General features: G+C 42.4%; 1 protein-coding gene across 1 annotated transcript in view; it reads left to right on the top strand.

The window, feature by feature from the left end:
- The first annotated feature begins 912 nt into the window (after positions 1-912).
- Positions 913-23,207, top strand: part of LOC132407440 (protein crumbs homolog 2-like) — a 167,136-nt gene continuing 144,841 nt past the window's right edge. The window contains exon 1 of the mRNA XM_059993943.1: positions 913-993. Coding sequence (XP_059849926.1) covers positions 930-993 — 64 coding nt within the window. The 5' untranslated portion in view covers positions 913-929. The remainder of the gene's footprint in view (positions 994-23,207) is intronic.

Genomic DNA, 23,207 nt, shown 5'->3' with positions numbered 1-23,207 from the left:
CGCCACTTGGCATTTTTCCAAATTCTCCCTTCTGGAAAGCACTATAGGGCTATCAATCAAAACACTTCACACTATATTAAAAGTTTCTTCCTCCAGTCAGTTAATCTGATTAATCATTCTAGTTAGTCTCCATACCCTTCACAACCCCCTCCCCCCTCTATTACCCTTGTCACTGCACTGTAAACACTTTAAACCACTGTTTATAATGCTGTTTACATTGTAAATACAGGCTGGGGTTTATGCACGTTTTATTCCATATGCCTCTAACATATATAATTCTCTATGATTGTTGAATGTTGTTTTTTTTTATTGCATGACAAAAGGAGCTGCAAAAGGGTCAGTAATATCATGAAGGATCCCGCATGGACTGTTTGTCCCACACTGCATCAGGGAGGAGGCTAAATAGCATCCACACCAGGACCACCAGACTCAAAAACAGTTACTTTCCCGGAGCTGATCAACACCTCCACCCACTAACATTTTACCAGTCGCCTTAAGTACAGCATAGTGTCACATTATGGGCATTCAATCTATGTATATAAACTATTTTATGTACAGTATTTATATTTATTACGTTATTATTTTGTTGTTTATCTCCTGTGTTTTTGTGCTGCTTCGGATCCGGAGTAACAATTATTTCATTCTTCTTTACACTCGTGTGCTGGAAGTAATATTAAACATTCTTGAATCCAACCCGGTCAAGTACAGGAATCCAGACCACACTTTACAAAATGCTCTAACGGGTTGGGTGAGCCGGGGCCAGTGTATCATTGGTGTTCCCTGATGTAGCTGGGTATGGAGCGCTTGTGAAACTCTTCCCATCACTTCGCGAGCAGATTTCGAAGGACACGCCAGAGAAGCGGCTGGGTGCGGGGGCTGTTACATACTCTCTCATGCAGCATCTCTAGCCTGTCTGCAGCAAGATAACCATGGAAGGAAAGCGGGGGTCTTCCTTTTCTCCTGCGGTGGCTCTGATGTCCCTCTTCTTTTGGGGTAGGTCTACTCTGCGCTGAACTTTCTGAACCAGTACTGAACAGCTGAACTCCAGCTCTATGCGGGTAACAGTGGGAGCCAGGAACAGGCTGGTCAATTAGCAAGGACTTTATTACCCGAGCACTCAGCTGGATTGTTAGAATTTATTTTCTATGTGAGGCTAATACTGAAAAAGCCAAAGTGAATTTTGCACTGTTTGTGACTAACTGTCTTGTTCATCAGCAGTTTGCAAGTAGTTTTAAATTAATGTGAACCTCTTAACTTCTGAAAACAAAAACTACGCCGTCATTCCTTTCAGTAACCAAGGTTACGCCACTTACCGTTGCTTGGCAATTAGCGAACTAAAATCCAGTGCTCGAGAGGAAGGGATGGGAGACGTTTTCTGGTAGAACAACGGTCCATGATGATGTGCCGGCCTTTTAACCTACTCTAACATCAACCTAACCCTTCCCTCCCACATTGCTCTCCCTCTTGGATGTGCCAGTCTAAGAGTTTCTCAAATGCCCCTAATGTACCTGCCTCTACTACCGCCCCTGCCCCCTCTGTCTAAAAAAATACGTCGGACATCTCCTCCGTACTTCCTTCCAATCACCTTAAAGTTATGCCCCCGGGTATCAGACATTTTTGCCCTGGGAAAAAGTTTCTGGCTGTTCACTTGATCCATGCCTCTTATCATCTTGTACACCCCTATGAGGTTACACATGAACGGCATGACAAAAAGAGAGGGTCTCTAATGTCCCCGAGATATTGAGAGTGATTGATGGTGAAGGGTGAAAGGTGAAATGTCTTCGCTCAGAGGGTGGTGAGAGTGTGGAAGGAACTGCCAGCACCAGCGCTGGACCTGGGTTCGATTGCACCATTTCAGAGTAATTTGGATAGCTACGTGGATGGGAGGGGTATGGAAAGGGATGGTCCATGGGACAAGGCAGAGTATTGGTTCGGCACAGGCTAGATGGGCCGGCGGGCCTGTTTCTGTGTTGTGATGGCTCTATGACTTTAAGACTAATTACGTACGTTGATCGTTAAAAACACCATCCTGCTATTCTGGGTGTGATCTACTTGTCCTTTTAAATGTTTTAATTTGATTATTACACTAATCACAGGAACAATCACTGAGAAATTGATCAGAAGGGTTGAATCACACCACAACGAAGGGAGTTTCTGAACGGGTTTTCAGAAAGAGTAAAACCATACCAGGCATTTCCGTAGGACACAGAAAGACTGTTCGGAAAGCCTGGGTGATAATGGGAGTTTGAGTGGGCAGCTGGCAGTGACAAATGGGACAGTTTGCTGCCTGCTGCGTCTAGTCAGCTCCAGCCGCTGGTGTCTGAACATGGGAGGACCTGGTAAGCCTTCAGCAATGGAAGTCAAAGAAGATGATCCAGTTCCTGAAGTATGTGAGGATCATTTTGAGGAAGGTGCGTTATGGAACTCTGCTGTGGGCGGTCCCAAGCCCGGCTGTGAAAGGAGGAGGGTTGGGCGTGGGGCTAGCAACCCCATCCCATAAAAACCCAGAGCTACAGAAGCTCCAAAGATCTCATCCCTTGGAGAGCAAGGATCTTCACCTCGAAGACTTATGAAGTCGTGTGGTGGAAACAGAAGCCTCAGGGCTGCCCAGGACAGAGAACTCCGGTGAGCTGCTGTCTCCGGCCCTGCCCCAGTAGGGGTGATGGGCTCAAGACTAAGATGAATACATTAAGCACATCAATTTGTCAGTGACAGTGACATTTGAAAATGTGAAAAGTTGGCAAAAACAATGCAGCAGGGTTGTGCATCTGGCAGCTTCACTTTCCCATCCAGTAGCCAACCTGGAGCAGGATCAGATCAAAGAACTAGAGATGAAGATGGAAATGGTGGAAACATGTTTATTGAAGACAGTGATGATGAGCTGTATGGTTAAGCATACACTGTGGACCACGTTAGATCAGACCAGTTGCATAACTTTTAAAATGCCGGGGGAACTCAGCAGGTCAGGCTGCATACATGGAAAGGAATAAACAGTCAATGTTTCGGGCTGAGACCGTTCATCAGTCCTGATGAAAATCTCAAATTGAGACATCGACTGTTTATTCCTCTCCATAGATGCTGCCTGACCTGCTGAGTTCCTTCAGCATTTTGTATGTGTTGCTCTGGATTTCCAGCAGCTGCATAATCTCTTGTGTTTACAAGTTGTACAGTTTAGTGGATAATTGGTCACTGTAACTTGTCCCGTGATTAGGTTAGGGTTAAGTCAATGTGTGGCTGGGTGGCACTATCCAAGGGTTAAATCAATGGGTGGCACTATCCGAGGGTTAAGTCGATTGGTTGGCCTGAAGAGCTGGAAAGACATGTTCAGAGCTGTATCTCTAAATAAAACTAAATTTTCATTTCTTGGATTGTTACTTTTCTTCCCTTCAGTCCATTAGGTGTAATGTGTGCAGCTTGTCATAATCTGGCTCAGGAGCTTCTAAATAACCTATCCTTGATGTTGGATGTGAATTTATTTATTTAGAGACACTGTGCAGAACAAGCACTTTGGACCCACCGATCTGTGCCGCCCAGCAACCCACCGACTTAACCCCAGCCTAATCACAAGATAATAACCTTCTAACGTTCAAGGGCACTTCATCTCATGCTCTCAATATTTATTGCTTATTTATTTCTTTCCTTTTGTATTTGCTCAGTTTGTTGTTTTTCGCACACTGGTTAAATACCTAAGTTGGTGTAGTCTTTTATTGATCCTGTTATAGAACATAACCGCACAGAAAGAGGCCTTTTGGTTCTCCTTGGCTGTGCCGAACCATTTTTCTGCCTAGTCCCTCTGACCTGCACCTAGACCATATCCCTCCATACCCCTCTCATCCATGTACCTGCCCAAGTTTTTCCTTAAATGTTAAAAGTGAGCCCGCATTCACCACTTCAACTGGCCGCTCATTCCACACTCCCACTGCTCTCTGTGTGAAGAAGCTTCCCCTAATGTCCCCTTTAAACTTTTTCCTTTTCACCCTTAACCCACGTCCTCTGTTTTTTTTTCCCCTAGCCTCGGTGGAAAAAGCCTGCTTGCATTCACTCACTCTATCTTTCCCCATCATAATTTTACACAGCTCTATCAAATCTCCCCTCATTCTTCTACTCTCCAGGGAATAAAGTCCTAACCTATTCAACCTTTCTCTGTAACTCAGTTTCTGAAGTCCTGGCAACATCCTTGTAAACCTTCTCTGCACTCTTTCAACCTTATTAATATCCTTCTTGTAATTATGGATAATCTATTATGGATTTATTGAGTATGCCCCAAGAAAATGAATCTTGGTATTTGTTTACGGTGACATATATGTACTTTGACAGTAAATTTATTTGAACTTTGAAACTTTGAACCTGTACATTTCTGTTCTGTGGGAGGAAACCCACACACACGGGAGGGAATACAGAGGATGCTGGAATTGAACTCTGAACTCTGACACCCTGAGCGGTACTAGCAAGCGCTAACTCTTAAATCACTGCAGAATTGTCTGTCTACCTCTGTTCTAATTGTTAAGGCAGATTCAGCTGCTTTTGCAGTGTGTATAACTGTAGTCCGGAAAAAAATAGCAAATATTTATGGAACTTTATATTTTTAGGTGACGTGATAAATGCATGAATTTGAAAAATAAGTGTGAAATGTTATGGAACTTAATATAAGCTGTTCATCCAAAATTGTTCAATGTCATCTCCAGTACACAAGTATAACAAAGAATGAAATGATTGTTACTTCAGATCTGATGCAGCACAAACAACACGATAAGATAAGGAACACAATAAATATAAATATGTAAGATGACTTGTATACATTGATACTATGTCCGTAAGTGACACTAGGCACAGACATGTCTGTACATAAGGTGACTGACAGGAAATTTTAAAGTAGTGGTGGCGGTGGAGGGGTGGGTTCGTGGTGTTGATCAGCCTTACTCTTTGTGAGTCTGGTGGTCCTGGTGTGGGTGCTACATAGCCTCCTCCCTGACGGGTGAGCAGGGTGGGTGGGAGCCTTCGTGATGTTACTGGCCCTTTTCCAGCACCTATCTGTCCTTGATGGGCAGGCTGGTGCTGGTGATGTGCTGCCCATTGTCGAGCCTTCCTGCTGGCTGCAGTGCAGTTTCTGCACTGTTTAGTCTAGCAGCAAAAGTTAAAATCTGAGTTGTTGCATCTCAAAAAAAATACAAAAGTTTTCAAAAAACTAATCTCACAGTAAACTGGTTGGTGAAGAAACTGCCAGTAAAATTTGTTCAATTTTGTTGGGAGCTGAACAGGATTTAGGATACTTAAGTGGTAACTTCTAACAGGTTGAATTTGTCCATTAAGGATGTGTAACATGAAGAAACTTTTAGATAGGCACATGGATGCAAGAGAACCAGAAGGTTGCATGAGAGGGAAGAGTTAGATTGATCTTGGATTAGGTTAAAATGACGGTGCAATATCCTGGGTTGAAGGATCTGTAACGTGCTGTAATATACTTTGTACGTTACCACCGATTATCACGGTAAAGCCCTCCCCACCATTGAACACATTCGTATGGAAGCTGTCACAGGAAAGCAGTATCCATCATTGGGATCCCCCACCACCCAGACCAAGCTCTCTTCCCATTGCTTCCATCAGGAAGGAGATACAGGAACCTCAGGACTCGCAGCACGAGGTTCAGGAACAGTTATTACCCCTCAACTATCAGATTCTTCAACCAGAGGGGATAGGTTTCACTCAACTTCACTCACCCCAATGCTGAACTGTTCCGACAACCTGTAGACTCACTTTCAAGAAACTTCCACCTCATGCACTCTGTTTATTGTTTATTTATTTATTTATTGTATTTGCACAGTTTGTTGCCTTTTGCACATTGGTTGTTTATCTGTCGTGTTGTGTGTGATCTTTCACTGATTCTATTGCGCTTCTTTGTATTTACTGTGAATGCCCACAAGAAAATGAATCATGGGGTTTGTATATAGTGACATATATTTAAATCAAACTTCGAACGATGCTATATCTTAGGTACAAACTTCAGCCACCTACCACCTTCTCTGTTCCCCATCTCTGGTGGTCTCTATGGCTACTTAACAAGTGTTTTCTCTGAAGAGCTAATACTTTTGTACAGTGGGGGAAGGGGAAGTTGTTTGAAGAATGCGTTTGGATTTTCTGAGTGGCTTCATTAGCTGGGAATTCAATGAAGCTTTCCAATTGATCCACCCCAGAACCCATCACTGTTTTTTCAATTAATGGTTGCTATGGCAAAGAGAAGAATCTTCTGGTGGTGAATGCAAAGGCTCCCAGCTACTTTCAGGGTAACAGTGGTTCTTTATGTCTGACAGGTGATTGTTGAGTCGGATGTGTTGTTGTGTTTTGCCGGCAATTCGAGCTGTATTTCAATGTTATGTTCTCAAAGATCAACTTTATTCACCTTTTAGTTATTTACTTTATTTAAAGGTACAGCACAGGCCAACTACTTTCAGCCCACTGAGCCACACTGCACTGCAAATCACCTATGTAACATTAGTCTAATCGCAGGACAATTTACAATGGTACTAACCAATACGACTTTGGACTGTGGGAGGAAACTGGAACACCCAGAGGAACCCCCCCCCCACCCCCCTCCACACACACGGAAAGGACGTACAAACTTTCTTACAGATCTGGAATTGAACTCTGAATTGTGGAATGCCGTGTGCTGTAATAGCCGCACACTAACCAGTATGCTACCATGAAGCCCGGACATTTGCAATTTACCTGTATTAGGAATTTGCTGTGGTGTGTTGGTCAGGAGGTGACATGCAATTAAAAAAATACAACAATTAAAAAGAATGAAGACTTGTTTATAAAAAAATAAAGTTAGAGGTTAAAGTACAGATACATCTTATTCCAGAATAAAATGTGTATAAATACATAAATCCCAGCATGTATTTACAATGTAAACAGTATTATAAACAGTGGTTTAAAGTGCTTACAGTGCAATACAGTGACTGGGGTAATAGATAGAGGGGGGTGTAGGGGAGCTAACTAGAATGGTTGATCAGATTAGCTGCCTGGGGGAATGAAAGTTTTAAGTTTCTATGTGTGTATTAATTCCCCACACACTGGAAGAAATGATCATGGACTTTGATGTCCTGGTACAACAATCCTTTTGCCTTCAGAACAGTCCAGGGTTAGCAAAGCAATACGCCAGATTTCTCAGTGGAGTTCGTGTATTGTTAATTCACTGGTATGAAGGTGAATTTATATTTAAACTCACTATGTGGCTGTAGTTAAATTAGTTGGCAGAGATTCATTGAGATTCAGACTTCAGACTCACTGAATCGCAGAAAGGTAGCTATTCGTCCCGTCAGGTCTATACCAGATCCTTACTTGAGCGAAACACCCAGTCCCATCCCACATCCCTCCCCCACCCCCCATAGATCTTCCATTTATACATTCAAGCGTGTAAATTTCTGAGATCATTTTGGTAAACCTCTCTGTATTTTTCAACTGCCTTCATGTTTTGTTCCCCAGTCGGGCATACAAAACTGAACACAGGGCAAAGAACACTACACACAGTTGGAGGGCTTTCGGTTCACAATGTTGTGCCAAGCTTTAAAACTAATTCAAGATCAATCTAACCCTTCCCTCCCACATTGACCTCCATGTTTCTATCATCCATGTGCCTATCTAAGAGTTTCTCAGATGTCCTTAATATATCTATGCACCTACCCCTCTTTGTGTAAAATAACTTTCCTCTGAAATTCATTCCTCCTATACTTTCCTCCAATCACCTTAAAATTATGCCGCCCATATTAGCCATTTCCACCCAATGCAAAGCTCCAGTTGTGGTTAACCAGTGTTTTCTAAAGTTGTAATGTTGCCATTTACAAGGACACCTTAGGCTGCTTAACCTGCCCTGTTGCCTTTAACAACTTGAGAATATAAACCTCCCATCCCACTGATTTGACCCCTTTTAGATTTGCACCTTCAGATGCAAACAATCAAAATATAACTCTTCTTCAATTCCCTGCTCTGGTCTCTTACCTCTCATGAGGGTAGGTGAGTTACCTCCTTCAAGGACTCTACCTGACCTGTTAAATATCTCCAGCATTTTCTCTCTTATTTTGGATTTTCTGCAAACTGGCTATTATGAGTTTTTCTCTCTTCGTTCAGCTCCTGTTTACACCTCCTCTCAGCAGTTTTGCCACCATCATCCCCATTTCTCATGCTCTCCATCCTGCACAGACATTCTGTTTGTTTTCCCCTCCGTTCCCCTTCTTTGCAACTTAAAGTATGTTTGCTTTCCAACTGTTTTTTGGTTTGTTAATTTATTTGTAATGGTATTACTTCGTGTTGTGTTGTGCACCCTGGTCAAGAGGAGCATTGTTTCGTTTGGTGGTATACAGCTGTACAGTTGAATGGCAATAAACTGAACTTGAATTTCTGAATGAAGGGCATTGATCAGAAATGTTAATTCATTTGTTTCCATAGATGCTGCCTGACCTGCTGAATTCCTGGAGCAGCTTGAGTGTGTTGCTCAAGATTTCCAGCATCTGCAGAATCCCTTGTGTTTATGACATGTTGTAGATAATTCATACAAACCAATACTCAGTGATGGATAGATTAGCTCTATTTGTCACAGGCACATGGAAACGTACAGTGAAAAATGTTCTTTGCATCAATAATCAGCAGAGATGTGAGGACGTACTGGGGGCAGTACACAAGTGTTGCGACATTTCCGCCATGCTGCGTAGACAGATCGTTACACACATACATACATTGAGGTAGTACAGAAGAGCCTAAATTGTCACCACATGAGATGTAGTGGCTTTAACTAGCAGTGAAGTGGGCAGGTGAACGGGAAATCACACATGCTGAATGCATCACCAGTGGAGTATACAGATACCAACGTGATTAGACCATAAGACGTAGGAGCAGAATTAGGCCATTCAGTCCATCAAGTCTGCTCTGCTATTTCGTCATGGCTGACTCAAGATCCCATTCAACCCCATACATTTGCCCTCTCACCATATAACCTTGATGCCCCGACCAATCAGGAACACATCGACTTCTGCTTTGAATATACCCACGGACTTGGCCTCCACCACAGTCTGTGGCAGAGCATTCCACAGATTCACCACTCTTTGTTGGAAAAAGTTCCTCCTTACTTCTGTTCTAAAAAGTTGCCCCTCAATAGTTTTGAGACTGGGCCCTATAGTTCTGGATACCGCCCCCCTGCCACCAGAGGAAACATCCTCTCCACATGCACCTCATCTAGTCCTTTCAACATTCAATATGTTTCAATGAGATCCCCACACATTCTTCTAAATTCCAGTGAGTACAAGCCCAAAGCTGTCAAACGCTCCTCAGATGTTATCCCCTTCATTCCTGGAATCATCCTCATAAACCGCCTCTGGACTTTCTCCAATGACAACACATCGTTTTTTTAGATAAGGGGTCCAACACTGTTGACAATACTCCAAGTGCAGCCGGACTATTGTCTCATAAAGGTTCAGCATTATCTCCTTGCTCTTATATTAAAATAAATGCCAATATTGCATTTGCCTTCTTTACCACAGACTTGGTCTGTGAATTAATCTTCTGGGAGTCTTGCGCGAGGACTCCTCTGTACCTCTGATGTTTGAATGTTTGAATTTTCTCCCCATTTAGATAATAGTCCGCACTATTGTTCCTTTTACCAAAATGCATTATCTTACATTTCCCAACGCTATCTTTCATCTGCCACTTTTTTGCCCATTCTTCCAATTTGTCTAAGTCCTGCTATAATCACATTGCTTCCTCAGCACATAAAAACATAGAAAATCTACAGCACAATGCAGGCCCTTCGGCCCACAATGCTGTTCTGAATGTGTACTTACTTTAGAAATTATCTAGGGTTACCCATAGCCCTCTCTTTTTCTAAGCTCCATGTACCTATCCAGGTGTCTCTTAAAAGACCCTATCGTATCCGCCTTCACCACCATCACCAGCAGCCCATTCCATGCACACACCACTCTGCGCAAAAAAATTTACCCCTGATATCTCCTCTGTACCTACTTTCAAGCACCTTAAAAGTGTGCCCTCTCGTGATCGCCATTTCAGCCCTGGGAAAAAGCCTCTGACTATCCACACAATCAATGCCTCTCATCATTTTATACATCTACCTCTCCACCTATCTTCATATCATCTGAAAACTTTGCCACAAAACCACCAACTCCATTACCCAAATCATTGTTAAACGTTGTGAAACATAGCATTTCCAATACTGACCCCTGAGGACCACCACTGTCCACTGACAGCCAACCAGAAAAGGCCCCTTTTATTGCTACTCAGCCATTCCTCTATTCATGCCAGTATATTTCCTGTAGCACTAGAGGATTTTATCTTCTTAAGCAGCCTCATGTGCGCCATCTTATCAAACGGTTTCTGAAAAACTAAGTAAATGACATCCACTGCTCCTCCTTTGTCCATCCCTTACCACTGAGGATAGGCTAACTGGCCTATAATTTCCTTTCTTTTGTCTTCCTCCCTTCTTAAAGAGTGGAGTGACATTTGCAATCTTCCAGTCCTCTGGGACCATACCAAAATCAAGCGATTCTTGAAAGCTCATTTCGTGAAATGCATCTGTTACCTCTCTCACGCCTCTGGGATGCAGTCTATCTGGTTCAGGTGACTATCCACCTAAAGACCTTTGAGTTTGCCTTGCACTTTTTCCCTTTGTAATAGCAATGGCACTCACTCCTGCTCCCTGACACACTGCTAGTGTCTTCAACAGTGAAGACTGATGCAAAGTACTCATTAAGTTCATCTGCCATTTCTTTGTCCCCCATTACTACTTCACCAGCATCATTTTCCAGTGGTCCAATATCAACTCTCACCTCTCCTTTTTTCTTTATATAACTGTTAGGAAACATGCAGCAATCAGAGAATTAATAACAAAGTGGTCTAGGTTTGCAGGACGAAGCCCAGTGACCATGAACTAGTTCAGTTTCTGTGACATTTTGCAAGGACATAGAAACAGGCAGAAAAAATCTTTGTGGACACTGCCTACCCTACAAATGCCTTTTTTTTCCCCAAAAAAGCTCCCTTCTAGAGAGTCTATGGGACTGTTAAAACGAAGACCTCACACCATTTTAAAAGTTTCTTCTCCCAGGCAGTTAATCTAGTTAGCCCCGCCCCCACTAGCCACTCTCTCTGTTGCCTCTGCCACTGTACCATTTTTTATAATTTTTATAATGCTGTTTACACTGTAAATTCACATTAGTTAGAGCTTTGATGACATTGCTGAGAACAATGAGTGCTGCTCCAAAACAGCAAACTGGCTGTTTTTTATTCAGTGACCAAAAACTCGATGACTACATTTAAAATCGTGTTGGAGTTATTTAGAGTGACGTCTAAATTGAAACTGAATTAAAACAAACAACTGTGAAGCTAAAAGAAACAGTGGCTGCCCCGTTCAAGTGTTGCACTTGCTCACGTTATAAAATACAATGACCAAATACAACAGAATCAAGAATTAAGGCTGAAATTTTAAAAAAAAATCAGAGCTCTGGTAACTGTCCCATTTAAACCCAAATGTTACACACGCCCATGTATTGCACTTGGAGATTGTCCATTGTGCTATGGACTTTGGGTGGGTGGGGTTGGGGGCATTGTTCAGTTGCACGACAGCCCTGGGGAGAAAGTGGGTTCTCAGTCTGGATGTCCGTGCAGGAGGTTTTGGTATCTCCTGTCAGATAGTAGGAGATTGAACAGGGGTGTGATGAGTCTGTCACGATGTTGTGAGCCCACTTGAGACATTGTGAGTTGCAGATGATTTCCATATCTGGTAGTTGTGTCTACAAGCTGGTATTTGTACACATTTTATTGCATATCTGCCCTTTAACCTCTATCTTCATTTTTTATAATTGCTGAATGTTGTTTTTTGTTGCATGTCGTGCCAACACGCCTCAACAAATTCCTAATACATGTAAATTTATTTGGTGAATAAAGATAATCATTGATTTTTAGTTTTGGTGTGAGGACCCAGTGTTGGAAAAGTATACTTGACCTGACTAGGTTTCAGGTGAAGTATATTTTGCAGAGATCCGTTACAAGCAGCTGCTTATCATGTGGCTGGTGATTTTTTTTGCAGTAGGGTCGCTGTCAACTCAGAGTCAAGCGCCCTTCAGTGAGCTACCGCCAGCATTGTGCGTCTTTGCAGGGCCGGGGAGTGAACCCAGCCACATCTATCAGCCCTTCCTTTCTAGCTGGTTAATGCATCAGCTCTATCGTATTGGGTTACAAGATCTTTTTGCATTCCTGCCCTTCATATCACAATGCTGAACAATGATGTGCATAAGGTGACACCAAGAGGGTCGGTAAGATATTTGAATGCAGCAGCCTCTCCTGTAATGGTTACCATGGGAGGCTGTTGAGAGGGCAGGGATGGTAGTATATGCTATTTAAAAGGATAACCCCTTAATAATAATGATCAGTTAGGCACAGAGAGAATCTGTCTTTACTGACTAGTATCTTATTGTCTCAACTGAAGACCATGTGAATTTACACAACTGAATACCTGGGCAGTTTCTCTGACCTTCTGTGAACAGACAAACAATACGTGTTTCTAATCTAGTCCCCAGATGTACAATGTGGAGGTCCTATACGTCCGTGTTGATTGGTCTCCGGAGAGTAGTTACTCATTTGCATTCTAAGCCTCTCATTTTTTTACTCTTCCCTCACCAGTTCAAATGCTGCACTTCGATCTCGGTGGCTTGAGATCACCTGAGAGACCTGGGTCACATGATTGACTCTGGTCTAGGGCTACAGTCAGTATTGTTCCATGGCCTTTGCCCTCAGCTTCGTACCTTTCGTTCTTCTCAACTCTGGTTCAAACCAGGTGACCCAGACACTGAGGCTACATCCACACTACACCGGATAAATCCATAACTGAAGCTTTTTATCTTCGTTTTTATCCTCCGTCCACACTAAAATGGCGTTTTCGTCCCCCGAAACCGGAGCTTTTCAGAAACGCTCTCCAGAGTGTGTAATTTTGAAAACGCTGGATTGGCCGGATCAGTGTGGACGGGGTAACCGGAGACTTCTTAAAACGCTGTCAGACAGACGGCAACAAGGCTGAAGCCAGAAGAGTTAGAAATGTACTCACCAAATACTTTGACCCATAACTTACTGAATAACAAGGTATTCTTACTTTGCCCTGTTTTCTGTCCTTTCTCGTATGGTGGTTTACCTATTTATGCCAGTACTTCTCTGACAATAGATGAGTAACAGCCTAAATCAGATTCAGATTCAGATTCAGTTTATTGTCATTTAGAAACCACAAATGCAATGCAGTTAAAAAATGAGACAATATTCCTCCAGAATGATATCACAAAAGCATATGACAAAGCAGACTACACTACAAAATCCACGTAACGTTTGGCAATCCCCAATCCAGAGTCCTGAGAGGCTGCTGCGTATTAATATTGCACTACCACCTTAGTGCGTTCCCCGGAAAGGAGCTCCAAATCCACCAGACAAACAAGACCAAAAACTAAAGCTACAAGACCTGCACAAAACCACATAGTTACAACATATGGTTACAACAGTGCAAACAATAGCATAATTGATAAAAAAAACAGACCATGGGCACAATAAAAATAGTCCAAAGATGTTAAAGGACTAAAAGTTCAAAAGAAACCACCACACAGTTTCCACAAGTCCCCAGGGTCCCGACAGACTGGCCATCCCACGCCAGCGGCAGAAGGGAATACCCCCGCTATGGACTTCCATGGCACCGCCCGACTCAGCCTCGCAGATGCAGCACACAATGAAAGCTTGTAAAATATAATGTAACATTGTATGGAAATACAAGATAATACTGATGCAGACATGTTTTATACATTTAACAAGGGGCTTTATTAATGCAACAGAGTTAGTCAGTTTTTCAGTGTTCGTCGTCAGCCGGGTCAATCTGTCCGTGAACTCCCTGTCGGTTGCCTCCATACGCTCCAGTATTTGTTTTTTTTAACTTTTAAGTTCTCCTGCATGAGAGCCAACAGCTGCCCGTTGTTTAAGTTTTTCTAGTCTGTAACTACACAAACGCGCACTCACACCGAGATTCGACACCGAACACGTCGCTTGTTTTCGGTAGATGTGTCCTGCGCATGTGCAGGAGGAGGAGATTCGTCGAAATCTCTGTTTCAATGTAGACAGAGATACTTTTAAAAACGCATAGTGTGGACGCCTATTGTTTTTACGCGAAACCGGCATTTTCAGAATTATCCGGTCTAGTGTGGATGTAGCCTGAGTAATGAGATTACAGATTGCTCCTACTGCAAGCCTGCCACTTCACATATTAAAAAGCTGCTTGGCTGAGAACGGTGTTAGGTTTAGCTGAAACTCCTTGCTTCCACATTCAATTGCTCTGATTAAGTTATCCCGAAGCAAGAATCAGTTGATCAAACAGTTCACAAAATGGCAGCTCCAAGAAGTCTCACAAAATGACCACATCCATTCCTGTTCACTGATTGTCGTTATTTCTGTTTGAATTATGTATACTATACACAACCTTGAGATTAGCCTCCTTACTGGCGACCACAAAACAAAGTAACCTAGGGAACCCATTTTAAAAAAGACAGTCAAACACCCAACGTGCAGAGGAAGGAAAAATTCTGCAAGCAATAAAAGTAAGCAAACAGCATTCAGTACCGAAGTTCAAAAAGTTGGGTCTACAGACACGAAGCTGGCAGCCAGTGGATTCAGGAGCCCGTTGACTGCAGAACACAGCCTCAGTTTAGCACATACTTTGCCAGTGCCTCTGATTTAAGAAGCAGCAAGACTACAGATACTGCTTAATTTCCCCAGAAATGTTAATCTTCCATTTTGAGCTTATTGTCCATCTATAGGAGCTCATAAATGCAGGTGCAATGAAAAACTTACTTGCAGAAGCATTACATACACATAGCACCAGATAAACAGCATTCACAAGAAAAACACCAATTATTTATAAATTAAATTGCACAATTTTTACAAGAGAGAACATAATTAGAACAGAGAAGTCAATCGTAGTGCAGTGATCAAAGTGATCATAGTGTTGCTATACTGAGGGTAGTGATTGGGGTTGTGCTGGTTGGTTCAAGGACTAAATAGTTGAAAGGATCCTGGTGAAATGGGACTTCAGGCTTCTGTACTGCCTGATGATAGCTGCAAAAAGGCCTTCCCAGTAGTCGAGTGGTCCCCATAATGTTTTACAGTACTAGTGATGAAAAGATTGGGGTTCAGTTCTCACCACAGTACAGAATGTAAGGAAGTGCATACTCCCCGTGACTGTGTGGGTTTCCTCCCGGTGCTCCGGTTTCCTCCCACAGTCCAAAGACTTACATGTTAGGGTTAGCAGGTTGTGGGCATGCTATGTTGTCAAAAGAAACGTGGGGATGCTTGCGGGCTGCCTCCAGCACATCCTTGGACTATTGGTCATTGATGCAAACATCATATGTCACTGTATGTTTCCATGTACGTATGACCAATAAAACTCATCTTTAATCTTTTGCAAGTCAGTTTCAAACACAAAACCATCATGAACGCACTCTTATAGCTTCAAAACATCCCAACTTTGTCTCAGTCAAGTCATGACTGTATTGTCTTCAGTCTCCCCGGTGGCAGACTTGCATTTTGGAGAAGCTTTAGTAAGGGGAATAGAATGTCTTTTTGCTTAACAAACTGTCAGAGCTCACATATTGTACCAAGCATTATATATAGCCATGCAGCACACTGTGAATTGTGCTCTTAATCTCTCTGAGTAAATCTCTCTCACAGGAAGATTAAGACTCTGATGTCACAGTTTGTTGTATTGTGAGAAAATAAAGACACTTGTTTTGTCAGGGCCACAGATATTGTGACAAAAGAAAGTCTTTTATCTTTCAGAGCTTGCTTATATCATTATGTCCCAACTTAATTAGAAATAAGACATTGTGTTTCCAAATCCAGTACTTATCTTTCACTAAATCTTGCCTAGTAAGTATGTCACTAACATCTCATTGGATCTTACAAGAATCGAGTAATTGATACGGAAACAGTCTCCACAACCTCAATTTGGCCTATAGTCCAAATCATTCTCCGCACACCTCCTATTTAGGCTTGTTGTTTACTCTCAAACTTAATCAATAGATGTTTTCACCTGCCACAGCTTCTCTACCTCTGTCAGTTCATTACTCTATAAATCCTGTTTATCTAAGCAAACCACCCTGCATTTCTTCCACTTCACTTAGAACGTGGAACAGTCGAGGACTTTTGGCCCTCAATTTTGTGCCAATCTTTTAACCCACTCTAAGATCAATCCAGCCCTTGCCTCAAAATTGATTTTATTATCAGTATCTATGTGTTGTGTATTTAATAATTAATATTGTTTAATTGTGAGTGTATGTGTGTGTGTGTGTGTGTGTGTGTGTATATATAATTCATTATGGGTTTTATATATATAAATATGTGAAATGCAGAGGCATTAAAAAAGACCCAACTTGCAGGGAAAAAAATCGTGCCAACAGTAAAAGTAAGCAAATAACATTCAGAACTGAAGTTCACGGGTCCACTGCCACAATACCAAATAATACCCTGAGATTAATTTTCTTGCAGGTATTTACAGTAGAACAATAATAGAATCAATGAAACACTACACAGAAACAGACTGACAAATTGTGTGAATACCAGAAAAAACAAGTAATAATAATGATAAATAAGTAAACAAATAATACTGACAACATAAGTTGTAGAACCCTTGAAAGTGAGTATAAAGTTCGTGCCACCTATGTCTCCCATATAAACCCTCTATTTTTCTATCATCCCTGTGCCTGTCCAAGAGTATTGTAAATGTCCCTAATGTATCTGCCTTTACCACATCCCCTGAAATAAAGTTGAGATGTTTGTTTTTCAGTTCCTGAACCACGACACACAAGTTGGCAGACAGCAACCGCGATGGCAAGTTCCGCACACCTTCCAACCTCTGTTTTTCTTTTTAAAAAGAAAACTACCTCTGACTTTCCCCTAATTATTCTCTTATTAGCCATAACCACCCTGGGAGGAAGTCTTTGGTTTTCTACTCCATCTATGCCTCTCATCATCTTATCAAGTCACATCTCATCCTCCACTCCAAAGAGGAAAAAAACATTTTCCATTTTCCTTTTCAATTACACTCTTTTTCAAAACATTTACTTTTCAGGACCTGGGTATAGCAAGGCCAGCATTTATCGCCTATCCTTGGATTAGGTGGCACACCAGGTCATACCCCCAGGGCAGTTAAGGGACATTCAGAAGTCACATGTAGACCCTATGAAGGGTCTTGGTTTGAAATGTCAACTTTTCTCTATAGATGCTGTCTGACCTACTGATTTCCTCCAGCATTTTGAGTGTGTGTGTTGCTCTGGATTTATAAGACCATAAGACATAGGAGAAGAATTAGGCCAATTGGACCATCGAGTCTGCTCTGCCATTCTATCATGGCTTTTTTCCCTTCCTCAACTTCATTACCCTACCTTCTCCCCATAACCTTTGATGCATGTCCAATCAAGAACCTATCAATCTCTGCCTTAAATACACCCAACGACCTGGCCTCCACAGCTGCCTGTGGTAATAAATTCCACAGATCCACCAGTCCCTGGCTAAAGAAATTTCTCTGCATCTGTTTTAAATGGGTGCTCCTCTATCCTGAGGCTGTGCCCTCTTGCTCTAGACTCCCCCACCAAGGGAAGCATCCTTTCCATATCTACTCTGTCTAAGCCTTTAAACATTCTACAGGTTTCAATGAGATCCCCTCTCGTCCTTCTAAATTCCAGCGAGTACAGACCCAGAACCATCAAATGTTCCTCATATGATAACCCTTTCATTCTCGGAATCATCCTTGTGAACAGCTTCTGGACCCTCTCCAATCCCAGCACATCATTTCTAAGATGAGGAGCCCAGAACTGTTCACAAAACTCAAGGTGAGGCCTCACCAGTGCCTTATAAAGCCTCAGCATCACATCCCTGTTCTTGCATTCAAGATCTCTTGAAATGAATGCTAACATTGCATTTGCCTTCCTCACCACTGACTCTACATGCGAGTTAACCTTTTAGGGTGATCTTCTCAAGCACTCCCAAGTCTCTTTGCATGACAGATTTTTGGATTTTCTTCCTGTTTAGAAAATCGTCCACACATTTATTTCTACTACCAAAGTGCATCACCATGCATTTTCCAGCATTGTATTTCATTTGCCACTTTTTTGCCCATTCTCCTAATCTGTCGAAGTCCTCCTGCAGCCTTCCTGTTTCCTCAACACTACCTGCCCCTCCACCAATCTTTGTATCAACTGCAAACTTGGCAACAGAGCCATCTATTCCATCATCTAAATCATTGATATACAGCATAGAAAGAAGTACAAGTCCCTCCACCGACCCGTGTGGAACACCACTGGCAGTCAACCAGATAAAGATCCTTTTCCTCCTACCAGTCAGCCAATACTTTACCATGTTAGTAACTTTCCTATAATTCCATGGGCTCTTAACTTGGTAAGCAGTCGCATGTGTGGCACCTTGTCGAAGGCCTTCTGAAAGTCCAAATCTACAACATCCACAGCATCCTCTATCTATCCTACTTGTAATCTCCTCAAAGAATTCCAACAGGTTTGTCAGGCAAGATTTTCCCTTAAGGAAACCACGTTGACTTTGTCCTATCTTGTCCTGTGTCACCAAGTACCCCATCACCTCGTCCTTAACAATTGACTCCCAACATCTTCCAAACTACTCAGCTCAGACTAGCTAATCTAAAATTTCCTTTCTGCTACCTTCTTCCTTTCTTAAAGAGTGGAGTGACATTTCCAATTTTCCAGTCTTCTGGCACCATGCTAGAGTCCAATGGTTTTTGTAAGATCATTGCTAATGCCTCTACAATCTCGACTACTACCTCTTTCGGAACCCTATGGTGCAGTTCATCTGGTCCGGGTGACTTATGTACCCTTAAGTCTTTCAGCTTTTTGAGCACCTTCTCCCTTGTAATAGTTACCGCACTCACTTCTCTTCCCTCACATTTAGTTCCTCTGCCTTCTCCAGCCTCATTTTTGAGCAGTTCTATATTCACTGTCATCTCTTTTTTTATTCTTACATACTTGAAAAAGCTTTTAGTATCCATTTTGATATTGCTTGCTAGCTTGCTTTCATATTTCATCATTTCCCTTATAATGAATTTTTTTAGCTGCTTTCTGTAGGTTATTAAAAGCTTCCCAATCCTATCTTCCTACTAGTTTTTGCTTTGTTATCTGCCCTCTCTTTTGCTTTTACATTAGCTTTGACTTTCTCTGTTAGCCACGGTTGTACTATTTTGCCAGTTGAGTATTTCTTTGTTTTTGAAATGCATCTGTCCTGCACCTTCCTCATTTTTCCCAGAAACTCACTCCATTGCTGCTCTGCTGTCATCCCTGCCAGCATCTCCTTCCAGTTTACTGTGGCCGACTTCTCTCTCACACCACAGTAATTTCCCTTACTCCACTGAAATACTGCTTCTTCGGACTTGACCTTTTCCTGATCGAATTTCAAGTTGAACTCAATTTCCATCATCTTTTGTGTTCACATTCAGACCAGACTGGGTAAGGACAGCAAACCGGATCCTGAAGGTCATTGGGGAACCCAATCGATTTTGGTAATTTTTGCCATCACTATTATCAGGACTGGTTCCAAATTCTGATCACTTATTTGTCTGCTAATTGAACGACGGAACCCAAATTGTATCCAATGAGTTGCTGATGCACCTCGGGCCATTTCATTACTTTAGAAAGGTGCTTTGAGAGTACAAGTCATTGATGTAATACAAGTTAAGGTGTTGCAGAATCAGAATCAGGTTTAATATCACTGCAAATGTTATGAAATTTGCAGCAGTACATTGTAATCCACAATAATAAAGAGTATATATTATAATAAGACATATATTTATAAATAAGTAGTGCAAAAAGAGTAAAAAAAAATCAAGAAGTGTTCAGGGCTCATTGTTCATTCAGAAACTTGATGGCAGAGGGGAAGAAGCTGTTTCTGAAATGTTGAGTGTGTGCCTTCGGGCTCCTGTACCTCCTCCCTGATGGTAGCAATGGGAAGAGGGAATGTCCTGAGTGATGAGGGTCCTTAGCGAAGGATGCCACCTTTTTGTGCCATTGCCTTTTGAAATGTTGGGAAGGCCAGTGCTTGTGGTGGAGGTGGCAGAGTTTGAAATGTTGGGAAGGCCAGAGCTCGAGGTGGTGGTGGCAGAGTTTGAAATGTTTGAGATTTGAAATGTTGGGAAGGCCAGAGCTCGTGGTGGAGGTGGCAGAGTTTGCGGCTTTCTGCAGCTTTTGCCGACCCTGTGCAGTGGCCCTTCTGTAAAAGACGGTGATGCAGCCAGTTAGGATGCTCTCCACGGTACATCCATTCCTGAAATCTCAGGTTTGATGAAGAAATAGTGGCATGAAATAGGCAATGAAGCTGCTTTAACATCCTCAGCCAGGCAGACAGTACCGCAGTGTAAGAACCAGAACTGTCAGGCTGGGTAACGGCTTCTTCCCCCAGGCTGCCACCCAACACACCTGCACTCCCCAACTCAAAGAGTCACTCTCAACCTTCCCATCTTTTATTGCTCCTGGTTGGCATGTTTATACAACTGCTTGTAACTGCTTGTAACTGTACGTGCTGCGTGTGACTGTACTGCCATTTACACCTTGTGCCCAGAGGAATCTGTAGAAATTCGGGGATTGGTCATCAGTCAGCAGCATAATGTGGAGAAGTGGAAGGGATAGATCACTCCATGAAAGGATGGTACGGAGCTGATATGGTTACTGGCTCTTTTTTCCTGTGCTATCACAAATTAGGGGTGGAGTATAACAGTGCATCGTGCAGGAGTGTCAATAAACCTGTAACCGTCAGAAACCAACGACACCACCAGGTTAACACCAATTGGGCCTGACTTTTTCTTGTTACTTCCTCTGAGTTACCACTAATGAGACAGGAGTGATATTTAGAGGTTTGAGCCACTGTTCCCTGGAAACTGCAAGGATGCGCGGCTACGCGATAACAGAAATGCTCCCACACACGTAGCCTTTATTGCTGCACAGCTGGAATTTTCTTTTATTTAGTACTAGTATAATTTTGAAATCTATGTTAATATAACTGTGAAATACCCTGTAATTAATTGTGTGAGCCACCACTATCCTAATTGTGTTAATGAATATACTCCATAAATGTTCTAAATAAACATGGCACAGCCTTTACTTTGAAAGATTTTAGAGTTTCAAAAGTATTTACAAGGTCAGTGATTCAAGTTACAACAGTGTTATAAATTGTAAGAATGAACACAGAAAGGAACTGGAGAGTTCATTGTTCACACACCGTCAGTCTGCTGAGTGCCGGCACCATCTCGTCAAAACAATTTGTTTTTGCCATTGTGCCTATCAGTTGTAGTTTGTGTCTGTTTCATGTGCATGTTACATAAAACATTTAAAGCGCTATGTAGTTTTCAGGCAGTGTTTAAAATAAATAAATCCTGCTCAGAGCAATGGTTGGTCCACATAGCTGTAATAAATAAGTAAATTAGAGGGACTGGTGGTTTGAACATCAGCTTATTTGTTTATTTTATTTACAGATACAATGTGGAACAGGCTACTCTGGTCTACCGAACGGCACCATCCAACAATTCTCCTATTTAACCCTAGTCTAATAACAGGACAATTTACAAAAACCGATTAACTATCCTACCAACCAGAACATCTTTGGACTGTGGGAGGAAATTTGGAGGAGGCCCTCGCTGTCACAGGGGAATGTACAAGACTCCTTTTAGGTAGCGGCAGGAATTGAACCCAAGCTGCCTGTGTTGTAAAGAGTTGTGCTAACCACGGCGCTACTCGACAACATATGGGATGTGGGAAGAAACGAGCGCACCCAGAGCATAAACATACAGACTCCTCATGGACAGAGGTAGGGATTGACCTCAGTTCAATGGCACTGTGAGGCAGTGGCTCTACACACTGGGCCTACATACGCTGTGTGTGCTTTGGAACTTCCTACATCAGTGTTTACCGAGGGTAAATCCTGATCCCCTCATAGGGCAAAATGTTGGGAAGCATTTGGATTAGTTTGCGAAAAGCTGAAGCATTTTTGATAGAATTATACTTGGCCAGCACTTCAACATAATGCTCCAAACATGCGGCTCAGACTAGGAGTGGCCTGATATTGTAGAGGTTAGCGTAACACTGTTATAGCACCAGTGATCAGACTGGTCATGCTGTTGTCTGTAAGGAGTTTGTGACCACGTGGGTTTCCTCTGGATGCTGGTTTCCTTCCACATTCCAAAAACGTGCGGGTTAGTAGGTTAGTTGGTGTTATCGGGTGCCATGGGCCCATTGGCCCATTTCTGTACTCTTATCTCTAACTAAAATTTAAAAAGTCTGATCTAAGATGTTCAAAGTTGACAGTGGATTGTTTTGCCCTGTTTGATTTCTTCCTGTTGGGGTTTTCTTTACAACGTGGCCCAAGTTAGAGATGCAATCTGTGATGAAGGATGAGGTTACGGAGTACCTGGAGGCATATGACAAGATAGGCAGAACTCAGCATGGTTTCTTTAAAGGAAAATCCTGCCTGACAAACCTAGTGCAATTTTTTGAGGAAATTACAAGTAGGGTAGACAAGGGAGATGCAGTGGATGTTGTGTATTTGGACTTTCAGAAGGCCTTTGACAAGGTGCCGCACATGAGGCTGCTAAACAAGATAAGAGCCCATGGAATTCCAGGAAAGTTGGATAGAGCCTTGATTGGCAGGAAACAGAGAGTGGGAATAAAGGGATCCCATTCTGGTTGGCTGCCGGTTACCAGTGGTGTTCCACAGGGGTCTGTGTTGGGGCTGCTTCTTTTTATGTTGTATATCAATGATTTGGATTATGGAATAGATGGCTTTGTGGCTAAATTTGCTGATGATACAAAGATAGGTGGAGGGCCCAGTAGTGCTGAGGAAACAGCGAGTCTGCAGAGAGACTTGGATAGATTGGGGGAATGGGCAAAGAAGTGGCAAATGAATTACAATGTTGGAAAGTGTACGGCCATGCACTTTGGTAGAGGAAATAAACGGGCAGACTATTATTTAAATGGGGAGAGAATTCAAAGTTCTGAAATGCAACGGGACTTGGGAGTCCTCATGCAGGATACCCTTAAGGTTAACCTCCAGGTTGAGTCGGTGGTGAAGAAGGCGAATGCAATGTTGGCATTCATTTCTAGAGGAATAGAGTATAGGAG

Source organism: Hypanus sabinus, chromosome 18 (genome assembly GCF_030144855.1).
Source record: "Hypanus sabinus isolate sHypSab1 chromosome 18, sHypSab1.hap1, whole genome shotgun sequence".
Taxonomy (NCBI): domain Eukaryota; kingdom Metazoa; phylum Chordata; class Chondrichthyes; order Myliobatiformes; family Dasyatidae; genus Hypanus; species Hypanus sabinus.
The sequence above is the reverse complement of the archived record's forward strand: the minus strand, read 5'-3'. Positions and strand labels throughout refer to the sequence as shown.